The sequence below is a fragment of the Astatotilapia calliptera genome, chromosome 20, assembly GCF_964374335.1.
Source record: "Astatotilapia calliptera chromosome 20, fAstCal68.1, whole genome shotgun sequence".
In the NCBI taxonomy this organism is placed as follows: domain Eukaryota; kingdom Metazoa; phylum Chordata; class Actinopteri; order Cichliformes; family Cichlidae; genus Astatotilapia; species Astatotilapia calliptera.
The window spans coordinates 4,886,152-4,899,163 of record NC_137441.1 but is presented as its reverse complement, the minus strand read 5'-3'; the positions used below and the strand labels follow the sequence as shown (position 1 = coordinate 4,899,163).

General features: G+C 40.5%; 1 protein-coding gene across 1 annotated transcript in view; it reads right to left on the bottom strand.

Moving 5' to 3' along the window:
* Window positions 1-13,012, bottom strand: part of LOC113012813 (XK-related protein 7) — a 112,579-nt gene that overhangs the window by 5,884 nt on the left and 93,683 nt on the right. Inside the window, exons 2-3 of the mRNA XM_026153139.2 lie at window positions 9,695-9,894; window positions 2,200-2,419 (exon numbers count right to left, since the gene is read on the bottom strand). Of these exons, the coding sequence (XP_026008924.2) occupies window positions 2,200-2,419; window positions 9,695-9,894 (420 nt within the window). The remainder of the gene's footprint in view (window positions 1-2,199; window positions 2,420-9,694; window positions 9,895-13,012) is intronic.

Here is a 13,012-nt window from a genome sequence, read left to right as displayed (position 1 = left end):
AGTTTCAGTTTATTTGTCTTTATTGCCCAAGTTTTAAAATTGAAGACAGTCATGATTCCCACTGGAAGATTGCTAAAGATGCTTGTGATCCCTCACATTTTTCCTCTAGTTCTCCCAGCAGTACCAATTATGAAATCATACAAAACATAAGAATCTAGAAGACTGGCATGAGCTTCAGTGCTCTCCAGATAATGCCCCAGTCAAACAGCCCTAGAGACCATCTGGCAACCACTGGTCACAAGAGATATATAGTGCAGCCATGAAAACTTTGTTGCAACTAGCAGGTTGCCATTGTTGTCAGTAAACACCAACTGGTCAGCAAACAATTGTGAACTACTCGCATGCAGTAGTGTCTGAAAAATGTGCCACAAACTGGAAACAGAGACTGTTCGCCTTCAAAATAATTTTGAAATCTGTTGGTTGCACAACTTTTACTTTCAAGAGGAACATTTACTGTCTCTATTTTCCATCAAACGTTTTCTAGTTTTACAACAGTTCTGAGAGTAAATGGCAAATGTTTGCAGACATGATGATGTCCTCCATGCAAACTACAGGTAAAGCACCCTATTTGAAACCATTTTCACAACTGCCAACAAACTCCAGCAACCACTCACAAACTGGTTGCCGATTAGTCTCTAGGTCTGCATAGCTGAGGGCTTAGCGACCTTTTTGGCGAGCTTCTCTGTTTTCTCTGTTTACAAGTTTACGAGTGGCAAATACTTGTAATTCTAATGACCAACTAACCTTCAATTAGCATCACTGTCAGGATATACTTTGTTTATAGAACCAGTATTGGAAAGGCTCAAAATCACCAGAGCTGTCAAAATACTAATGAGATATTTTTGGACTGTTTTTTACTGTAAACTTTGTTTGTGAGGCCAATAGAAGTGAAATTAACTCAGCTGTTGACATAATTTAACAGAAATCCACAGAATTTTGTCTTTGCCTTAGAATTGCAAATTACTGTATCCAAGTGATGCGAGCGAACAACATGCCAGATTTATTTAAGCCTGCAACAGCTGATTTTCTGGACAAGCTTGCAGCTGTTACCGAGCACTATTTTGTTTCATTTGAGCGATTTCTCCATTGTCCACAAACCAGTGTCTGACATCACAGAGGCTGTGTTCATCTATTAAATAAAATCTGCGCACTTCACAAACATCTGAGGGAAATTAAAGGTCTCTTCAAAAGCTGACTGCTTCTCAGTGTACACCAGCTAATTGCAAACTCTGACTGCATGCTGTTTGGTGCTGAGCAGGATGTGAAGAGAGGATATTTAAAGCTTTGTTACTGAGAAAAGCTGTGAGAACAATCACAGTATGAGAGCAGTAAAAATGAACCAGTAAAGTCGTGAGCTGAACAGCCAAACAATGCGATGCAGCTCGCAACAACGCCCCGAAAACCGAGGGAGTTGCACATTCAGGTGATAGTGCTCTGTAGGGTCTTCACCACAAGTAGCACCTTTCACATTGTGCCATTGTTTTCACATTTGATTTATATCAGTAATATAAAAATATTGATTATAGCTGCCTTGAGTACAGGAAGTCACAAATGAACACTAAGACAAAGGGGCAATACAAGACAGATAACATAAATCTCTCAGTTGTGCCTCAAAGTACATCCCTAAACACAAAGCGATGATATCAGGCAATCCATTTCTAGAGAATTTAATGAATGCTCCTGGCACAGAATATCACATCTAAGCCATTTAAAGTAGAGCGAACACATACAGGAATGCCCGAATGCAAATCATCGCTGGGCATGAGATAAAACGTTAAGACTGACCTTCTCCCTATAGAAGGCTACATTCTTTCAGCACCAATTTGCTAAACCTGCTGTATGAATAATTACAATTAACACTGAAAGTATTTTATAAATTAGGCCCTGCTAAATGTCCCTGCTTGGGGGAAGAACCTGTAAAGTGTGTAGGAAGCTGTTTTCTGCGATTTAACAAGCAAGAACGAGCAGATTAAAAAGGTTTATGTATAAAGGGAATATATTTACCAAACTTGCTCTTTATATATTGTATTACTTGACTTTCTTTAGTTTGATTTTTGTCTACCTGCTGTTGGAATGCAAGTTGACTAATATTACTGGAACAGAGTATAGATTTCTCTCTATAACAAAAAAAATGCAGCAGGTGTCTAATTCTTCCCATTTGGGGTCCAGATTCTTAACATCAGGTCACATATGGCGCACCAGTGGCTGACGATGAATATGCCGAAGTAGAGCTGGAAGACGGAGGCAAAGAGAGCAAAGGCCACGGTCCTCGCCCCAATCGTGAAGAAGTGCCACAGCATCTGGGCGATCACGGCCTTGTAGGACATGGGCAGCTTGTCGTCACGGGAGTCACGGAGGACCTTCTGGTAGGAGGCGATCATCCAGGCCAGTGAGACCAAGGAGGCCGAGGCAGATAGACCTGGACAGAGGGGGGGAAACATAAGAGGACTATAGTTATTAACTTGACTGAATAGCTCATAATAAACAACACCAGTGATATTGTTAAATAGAATTATAAAGCTACCCGAGCAGGGAGATTACATGCTGCAGAGTGGTAGAAAAGAGAAAAAAACCCTAAAAGTGGCATTTTAATTTTGACCTTGGAAAGAGAAACTTTAAACTGCATCTTAAATTTGGATGTCGCAGTGTGTAGATTGTGGGGTGTGCGGATGCAGAAAAGAGTTTGAGATGTCAAATAAAAGGTGAGCCGTTTATCAGGCTGATTTCAGAATCCAAACAAAATCAAAAACGCAAGCAAATTGAAATCCAATAGTCACAGGAGCATCCCGGGACTAACACGAGGAGCCTCAGACAGCCAAAGTACGCTGACTAAACAGATGACGCAACAAAGGGAAGCCCGAGGCTGCACGCAGAAGGCTGATGGGGGTCTGAACACAGGAGGGTAACGAGACAGCTGAACATAATCAAGAGGCATGATGTACAACTCACATCGAGATGCAGCTAACTAGCAAAGGAGAGTAACACTAACCAGAATATCAGCAACTGACGAGAAATTAACAGATTGAAGCATGAACACCAAACAAGGCAAAGAAAGGACAACAACAAACACAAACAACTAAACGGCGAGAGGAGGCTAGAATCACACAACTAAAAGGCTTCACTACACTGGACTAAGAAACACAGACAGCACAAGATCAACTTACAACAAAGGATCAAAATCACTATCAGGGATTCTTCAATGTTAACTAACAGAGGTAGTTTAAATTGCCCCGTGTGGCTCAGTAATGTGGTCAGGTAATTGTAAGCTGATTTATTGCTTGTATTATGAAATGTCTGAGATGTGGTCCGTGAGTTCTGTAACTAAGAAAAAATGTACTTGATAAAAATGTGCCTTCTTTTCTTATCAAGGTCTTCTTTTAGTAATGCTGCTGTATTAGGCGTCTGCTTGGGAGTCCAATTTTGAAAGCACACTGAATCTCTCCCGGTGGGTCAAGAGTCAGATCAAATAACTTCCAGCTTTTAACTTGAATTTAAGTTTAGGGGAGAAAAACAAAGTCCCAGCGATCCAAATTGTCAAACGTGGAGACCCAAGACTGCGGCTACAAGCACTCAGCTTTGGTGTGAGTTCGTGGTGCGCACTCTTGTGAATGTAAATGTAATGATGCTCGTCAGTGACCTGCTAAGCAGTGAGGAAAAATGCAGTTTAGTCTATGTGGAGCAGCCAACTTCTCATCACCAGTACTGATCCTTGAGATCTTTGGTGAAATCAGAGATAATCACATAGATGTGCTGAAAACAATGAGCCGTCTACAGACAGCTGCACTGTTTAAACTGATCCGGAGGAGCACAACCAGAAGACCTCACAGGGGAGGTTGCCCTTTTTAAATCAGGTATGGTTTTGCCTTTTTTTAGTTGGAGTCACAAAGCTTTAGTCCCAGCTTTAATCCTTCAGGTGGGAATACATGTGAAGTACTAAGAGCCATCTCACCCTACAGTAGTATGGCTTTCGTTTTTTGAACATGCTCCTACAGTTTTCTCTTTTTTCCACGCTTGTTCCCCGAGCTTAAAATGTGTTTATTTATTTCCCGCCGTGCTGAGTGGAGGCCTGCTGGAGCATTTCCAGTTGTTTCTTTTTATTTTAATAACTCTGTCATCTTCTAAAGTCAGTTCTTTTTTTCTCATTTTGATTTAGGCAAAGGTAAAATGTGTTTTATAACTACTAAGTCTACTAGTGATCTCAATCCATTCCCACAGTGAGTACTATAATCCCGAGGATCGACAAAGGAAGTCCTGACGTCTGGGATCTCTTCATGAGTCTACTGTATGAGGAAAGGGACACTCCCAGGTTGCTAACAGAAACAGGAAGATTAGAAAGTCTGGGATTACTCCAGGATTCAGAGCTGGAGTTGTTCATGTGATCAGCATAGGGAATGTGAGAGGTTTGGACAATAATAAGGATGAGATTAGTGAACTTACTGGGAATATGGCTGAAACCTTTCTCTGACATCTGGTTTAACTTCACTGACATAAGGACAAACACAAAAAAAGGGTTAGGGTTGCTGGCTGTCAAATTTATCTGGACTTGAACCAGTTTCTACTGAAGTCAAATAATCATTAGCCCGCACATGTAACTTTCAGGCCTGCTGCGAACCGCCCAGAGCACAGTTTAGCATATTAAATATTCATGCGTGTTAATCATGCAGCCTTGTCTCAAATTAGCCGTGAATCACACTGAGAAGGCATTAAAATGTGAGCAGAGAAAGAGCGGCACCGACTTTGCATTTGATTAATCTGAAGATTTTTCTAAAATATTTCTCTTAAAAACTGAGATCAACCTTAAAAAGAAAGTTTAAAGTCGACTCAGAGGTGCAGAGTTTGAACTGGTTCTCAGCTGGAGAGCGCCATTTTTTCACAAGTCAGAAAACTTATTGTGTTTAAAATCTCTTTTTACTTTTTCACTTTTATTAAATTTAAATGCTGTTGCACATGTAAGATTTTCCTAGCACAGCAGGGACACAGCGCTAGGCACATATTTTTGTTTACATGTGACATGTTTCTTTGGTTTTTAATATACTTTTTGTCTTCAGTTTTGCAGTGTTTGTAGTTTGTCTCCTTATTTCTAAACTTGGCTCTCTTTATGCATCAGCTTGTTTCGTCTAACACGAATGGAAATGGGGGGAAATGGCTGAAACTATTAAAACACCATCAAGCGTTGCGAACAGAAGCATTCTCGGCGTCTGTGCGGCTTGGTTGGAAAATGGAAAATATCGTGACAAAACAGCAACGGTTTTGTTCCATCTTTGAACAAAAACAATTTAACACAGACCAGTGGCAGGCCAGAGAAACCACAGAGTGTTTCCTTAATGAGGTCTGATTAAAGGAGAGAGCTGTCACTCCTTTACTGTACAGCCTGCTTGAAACAATATGTCTCAAGAGGATTCAGCAGCATTAAGAACAGAGAAAATTATGGGCTACCGTCACCAGACAAATGCTATATATGTATTAATAAAGGAAAGGGAGTTCTTTAAACTTCAAACCTCTGTCTACTTTGATTTGATATATGAGTAATTCCCCTTAAGCTGCTTTAATTTTGGAAAGGAAATGATCTCCAATGAATTTCACAGAAACTGAAACATCTGGTATTGCATGAACTGAACTCTTTGGGTTTTTACATCTGTGCTATTTAACATAATTAACATTATTGGAAACCAATGTTTCCAAGAGTCCTGCTTGCTGTCTTTGATATCATTCAGCTGCTTCAGCGGAGAGGATCTCGTCCCAAGTTTATTCGCACTTCCAGTCGACCATCTTGGACCACAGCTGGCAACGGTAGTCTTTGTTCTGCGGTGGAGATCCACTCTAACATGGGCTCATTTAGAACTGCTTTATATGTTTCAACCTCTCAAGATTACTCAAGATAACTTGAGTCCAAGGCTGTGGAATCCAGCTGTAGGATGAGAGACTCGCTGGAGAGGCAGCAGATCATATCGTTCAGTTATTTTACTTTACTGCACTTTTCCTGATGGGAGGAAACTACTTTTCTCAGCTGGCTGGGTAACATTTCAATAACGCCCTGAAAAAGTTGGATGTTTTGGTGTATTCACTTAGGTTGCAGCCACCATGACCGTGACCTGGAAGAAAACCAATGACATGATTCGTTTTTTCAAATTCTAAGATGTTGGAGAAATGTTTAAGCGTTCTTTATTCTATGTAGTTTTTGTTGGTTTTAAAGTGTCATCAATGTGATGGAACATTTTATGATTGTGCCCTTCTCTGTGTGAAGCTGGCCTTACTGATGTGTCCGTGGCATCATGTTTCGTCTTTATAAGATCGTAATAAGTCAACTGTACAAGCCGTCTTTGAATGGAAGGCTCTGACTCAATTCTTTGACCATGGCGAGTTTCTATAAATGGTTCTATTATTTGTTGTCAAAAGCCATGCTGCCATGTTCCTTATTTGTTCTTTTACCCCTTTGCAAATTAAAATTGCAAAAAACAACAACAACCTGTTTGTGTGTAAATCGATTTGTTTCAGATTTTAGTAACAATGTCAGTGATCAGTGGGTTCATTTAGCTAATGTGGATTCTGGGATCCAAACAGTGTCTCTAATCTCTAAAAGTTGAGAGAGCCAAACGTTTGACCCCAGACCATCTCCCCCGGGATTTCAAGGAACGGATGATGTTGTCTATAAACAATGAGAGATCTGCAATGAATCGCCTAGTGGATGGGGATGCAAAAAAAAGAAGAAAAAAACAAAACAGGAAAATGATTGTTTCCTGGGATAAAATCACAGGGAATTGCTTTCAAAGGGTGAAAGCACTTCAGGATCGAGTCTTCTTCGCTCTCCGGACTGCCCAGGTAATTGTGGCCAAAAAAATGGTTTGGAGTAGAGATTAAACACAGCAGATAGAAACAAAATTGGAAATTTGCGAGCATGAAAAACAAGTCAAGAAAACCCCCAATCGGAGTGGAGTGGTACATTTCATATTAAGGGAAAATATGGAGATGGAGCTATCAGTGTTCTGGAGGAGGAACATTGATCATGTTAAAGTTACTGTAGCTGGAAGAGAAATAGATTAGAAAATAAAAGCAAAAATAAATAAGTAATCGGAAAATCACCTTTTCAAGATCACCTGTCTACAAACTGAGATGAACTTAATCCAACCGCAGCCTGTTCTCTCAATCAACAATTGCCTCCTGATAAATCACAACCAAATTTATAAATCAGGTTAGCAACGCAGCAACTATCCTGAAGCATAGCTTGAGAAAATACACTAAAACATCCATGCAATAAATGAACCCAAACCAAAGGGAATTATGACTAAACAGTGACAGATGCAGTTTGTTACGCTTGGAAAGCTCAGCATTTGGAGGAACTGGGACCAGCCAATGTTTGGGATTTGTCCTTAACAGATGACTTGAATGATTAATTGGCTACACCGACACTCGATTCGTGTGACAGATAAAATGATAATGGATAATGATAGTGCAATGATGGTGAATCTTCTCAGCTCTTCAGTACTGCCGGCACTGCAGGAGCGTATGTATGAGTGCCCACATTAAAAAACATGAATGCTTTTTAACAGATGGTAGGTCAAAGTAGACAGGGATATTTGTGTGTGAGAGCTCGGACACGTTTATCTCTGAGAGGAGTTTCGCTTTTAGACTATGAGATAAAGGATGTTTGGTAAGGAGGGACACAAAGGACGGTTCGAGGTTAAAAAGCATCTATTATACATTTCCCAGTTTTTTCACACATACTGCTCAAAATGTTAAAGCTCTCATAATAAACCTAAATAAACCCACAAATAACGCAGGTGTGTGTATGAATAATGCTTGAGAGTCACAGTTCTTCCTCATCCTTAATATGAATGATGTCATAAAGAGTGGTTAAACCTAATACGGTCGTCTCAGTGAGCACAGCTCTGGCTGTGAGCACAGAAGCCACGCCCACTCACCCCTTTTTTTAGGGGGCAGCCAATCAGAAGAAAGTTGTCTTAAAGAGAGGAAGATGGGAGCTACCACAGCTCGTTTAATGAGAGCCCCTCAGCTTCCTAGGTCACACACCTATGGCATAAATTTCAGAATGCTGGGTGATTTGCAGGAAAGGTGACGTCTTACATGGTCAAGGTCACCGGGATTAAAACTTGTGAGACTTTTATTAGATGCTCCTATTTTAAGAATTTGAAAATCCTACATCGCCTGATTCTCGAGTAACTGCATTCACACACTTCAGAGTCCATGTTTATGACTGATTATGATGTAGCAACTTATGCAAAGCTACTGTAGCTACTGCACACAATAGGTTCCCTATAAAAACATGCTTTCAAAGGCTAAATTGTACTGTAATCAGGTATATTTACTCAGGAAGAGTACTTAAGTAGTAAATTGAGGTACTTGTTAATCACTTGAATATTTTATTGTGATGAGGCTTTATCTTCTGGTGCACATCGTGTCTTTGTGTCTCTAGTCTGATCAGCTCCGGTGCTTATTATTATTTTGATGTAGTTTCATGTTTTTATGCCATCACTGTTCAGCAGTTTTTATTATTTTTAGCTGTTATTAACATACAGTTTTTTTCCTAATAACTACTTTCTGCACTCGATCCACTTTTTTAAACTTTACAGAACAAATCACGGGATTTTATTTTGTTAAATATGCCATTTCTTATTAACTGATGACTTCATTGTGATTTTCTGAACGAGTGTAATCTGTGAGCTCACCAGTTAAGCATAACAATCTAAACTGTGATATTCACACAACGTGCATTAGAAGACTGGATTATATTACTGATCTTTGACTGTACGGGGATTTGGATTTAAACATTTTTGTTTTTTTAACATGAAATATTAAAATAACACAGTGTTACACTCTCAAAGGGCCGTAAGTCGTCTTCTAATGAATGTCAAAGCAGATGTGCTATGTTTTCTGCAGAGACGCAGACTCTGTGTTGTCACTGCAGCCATGCACGTCGATATCGCTGCTACGCTGAGCACAGTCGGTGCGCCCTGCGTCCACTGCAGCCATGGCTGCGCCTCGCACAGATGTTTGCCCTCCACTCGTCTGTAACTGAACACAGAGTCGTAGGAGGAGAGCAAAGGTGAACTTTAAAGATATTCAAATGCAGGAAGTTAGTTTTTTGGATTCTGCAGACTACATGTGTGCGTTGTGGGTTTTATGAGTCAGCTGTGTGTTTTGTGCTATTTAAATATGTTTCTGACACTTGTCTTCTGCTGCTGCTGGTGCCCGCCAGGTGTGTGTGAACACGGAGTGTGAAAAGTACTGAAGTGAACACACACACACACAGAGAGAGAGAGAGAGAGCGGGGGAGAGAGACTGTTTTGTTTTATTCATCAAAGGCCAATCTGCTTCTTGTAAGAGGTGCATGAATAAAGCATAGATTCTCCTAGTGATATCACACACTCACACATTCACACACACAGAATAAGTTTGCTTTATTACTGTTTGGTTCTTATTTCTTAGCTCAAATCAAGTAAGTTTATAGACTGATTTCCTGCTTTAACTTTGACCCTCTGCTTCTTCGTCTATTACACGTCTTGGTCTTTGCAGCAATAGTGCTGTTTGCCCAATCTCAGCAGAAAACTTTGCCTTGTCTTATGATAGCCACTGGTAATGATGGCTAAAAAAAGCACAATAAAGCTGTATATCATTCACTCTAAGAACAAGAATTTTAAAAATCTTTGAAAAAGGAGAAGACAGCTGAATGCGTCACCTTGCAGAGGCAGAACACCGCTTTCATGGACCATGATGCTCAGCTGCAGAACGAGCTGTGGAGCCGACTTCAGGAAGGCCTCCAGGAGGCGGAGCATGGTGATGTCAGCGCTCTCAAACATCAGCCTCCAGTGGAACTGGCGGCGGGGCCCGTTGCTGTTCCAGCGGCTCTTGGCACCCAGGTAGAGGGCGTGGATGTATCTGAGGGTGAGAGAAAGAGGTTTAAGGGCGGTGATTTATCCCATTAAACATCAGCCTTTGTTTTTAGTTACAACGTGAAAGTCAACCCAAAAATAAACCAATAATAACTTTAAAAACTGCAGTGGCAAAGTAAAAGTTTGGGCTTTATGGATGAACATACATGACATTTTCACCAAGCAAGACTGGAAAATGTTTGGGAAAAACTGGGAAAAAATGACTGATGAAAACTGGATAAACTGATGAAAGTGAAACTATTCTTAAGCTTCGAAAAAAGTGGCCTCTTTACTGAAAAGGGCCGTGCTTGGCATCCTTTCTAAAATCACACGAGGGGTTTTCTAGCACCAGATACAGACTGGGATCTCCATGTATGATCTTTCCTTATTATTCCTGCGTCTCTGAGATATGTTATCAGAGCAAGTCAGATTTCTACTGACTAGAATTAGAAGTCACACACTGTTCTTCTGCTCTGCTGTGCACTGGCTTCATCCAGCAGTGACCTCGAGCTTGAACTGGGGCATTTGCAGCTGACTGAAAAGTCATCGGGGATGAGAGTGTAAGCTTCCTAGTCTGGGTTTGTGGCTCTCAGCCAGAAAAAGGTGGACTGCTTGTTCGCAGCTGGGGATGAGCTGGCGCCTCAGCTGAAGGCGTTCAAAAATCTGGTAGTCTTGTTCACAAGTGTGGAGCAAGAGATTGAGAGACGGTTTGGGGAATTTGTCTGCAGTGAATCTAAAGCATCCTTCTGACCCCCACCGACAGCCATGGGTGGTGACCGAAAAGAAAATGAGTGTAGATACAAACAGCGGCTATAAAATTGTCTGAGCTCACTCTCAGAGACAGAGTCAGCAGGTCTGGCCTGCAGGAGGAGCTCAAAGTAGAGCCATTGCTCCTCTGCTCTCAAAAGGAACTGAGCTGGTTCCAGCATATGATTAGGATGCCTTCTGGGGGCGTCTAGGTGAGGTGTTTCAGGCATGGGAGGAGACCCCGGGGCAAACCCAGGAGAAGTTATGTCTCTTGGCTAAGTTGAATGCCACACAGACACTGCAGCAGAGTGACCCAGAAGTAGATTAGTAGTAGAAAATAGAAGAATTTTCTGATAAATGACATCAGGTGAACAAACTCAAGAGCTTCTGTCAGGGGTCAACAAGTGAAATACGTAAGAGTATTAGAGGCAGACGTGACCTCGTTGGGATTCTGCTAACACACAAACACACTGGCCCTGGTTATATTTGGCTCTGTTCCCATCAGAGTATAAAAAAGAATAGATTTCAAAAGCTCAACAGCAAAAAACTTCCAGTTAATCCTAGAAGCTATAACAGAAATCAATACCATGATGGGCTTGAACTTGGCCCCTGATTTCACTGTGTTTTATCTATGTGATTTGCCCCAAGGAGTGAGGAAATCTGACAAATATCTTTTATAATACTATTGGCTGGTGCAAAGAAAGCCATAACTCGCAAATGGCTAAACGTGGATCCACCGTCATTTTTGGACTGGACAGGCGTTATCAAGGAAATTTACACAATGGAGGGACTGACTTTTTCATTAAGACTTGCTGCTGATAAATTTGAGAAGTACTGGAAAAAATGGGACCTTTACCTGAATGGAAAACTATTACAAATTCTGGTACCAAATTTATCATTGCTGTAATTCACCTATTTGATTTGATTGTACCTTAAATGGATGTATCTTTTTTTTAATGCGTCTCTGCTAGCCTAGATACTCTGTACGTATTAAGGGTCTGAGTGTTTTGTGAAAAAAACAAAAAACAAAACCAAACTACCAATAAAAATAAAGTGTTAAAAAGAAAAGTTCCAGTAAATACACCCTGCATGGATCTCTAATCAACAGAAAAACGCCACTAAAACCGATCTGTAATTTGAGTGAATGGTTCCCTTTTCATTTGTATTCTAAAATAAAGACTTTCTCCTGTTGAGAATAAGAAATAAAAAGATTTCACAATAGATTTTATCACTTGATGTAAACATTTTATTTCCCACTTATTTTGGCGTCTCTAGCAAATGTGAATAATCTGATTTCCAGCTCTGTGCATGAACATAGTGAGAACCAGACTGTAGCGTACAGCAGGGATAAAGGCTGAATTACATGAAACCTCAACATGCCGCTCTCCCGAGAGGACAAAAACACCTCAGAGGAAAACATCTTCATCCTCAGCTGTCACCGCTCTGCTCTGACGTCCTGCTGTTGTTTGTTTGCCATCAGTGACAGTTTTGGTTACAATGGTTCAAATGGTCTATACAGGTGAGCAGTATTATTTTTATTTAGTGACAAGTGACGATATGAAATCTGATATTTTTTTTACCCGTGGTGCAAAATAACGTCTGTGTTAAAGTGATGATGTATTAGCAAAGAAAAAAACAGGCTAACTTTATGGAAAACAGACAGGAGGCACTACAATGATTTTAAACTGTAGTTTCAGTATTGTTATACCACCTGTAGTCATTTATATCCAGGTGTACAGCTCTGTGGTGTGGCAACTGCAAGATCTCCTCATTAAAACAGGAGAGAAACATGACTGACGGTGGACACAACACTAGTTAAATCACACACATACCATGAGCTGGTAGGTGGGTTGCAAAGTGGTTTGCAGGCGTACAGCAACTGTGGCCTGTTAAAGTAGCTGAAATAGCACAATCAAAGGCCTGATTTAGACTTCTGCAGTGAATGTTTGTAGAGTCTACAATGACCCCTTCGTAAAAGGCTGATGTCATTATTTAAATAAATAAGGCAAAAAGCAAAAATGACTTTCGCAAGAATCGCTTTAAACATCTGTTTTCACCTAAACACAAAAATGTGACATCTGAAACATTCATGTTGCTCACTGTGTTAGAAATCTGCACTCAGAGGAAACTTGGCCGCTGTCCTAATCATCCAACATATTCATAATCATCAGAGCTGAAAACAAAATAATCTGTATATTTGTATGAAATATATTTTCCTTAAGCTACAGTTTGTGGTTTTCACCTAATTTTTCTGGTGTGAGATGAGTCATCATCGGCTACAGATACAAGTGAATTTTCTTTAAATGGTTTTTGGGTGTACATACATTTCATCTCTGTCTCTGTATATAGGAGGCAGGCCTGATGCATCATGGGAGAAG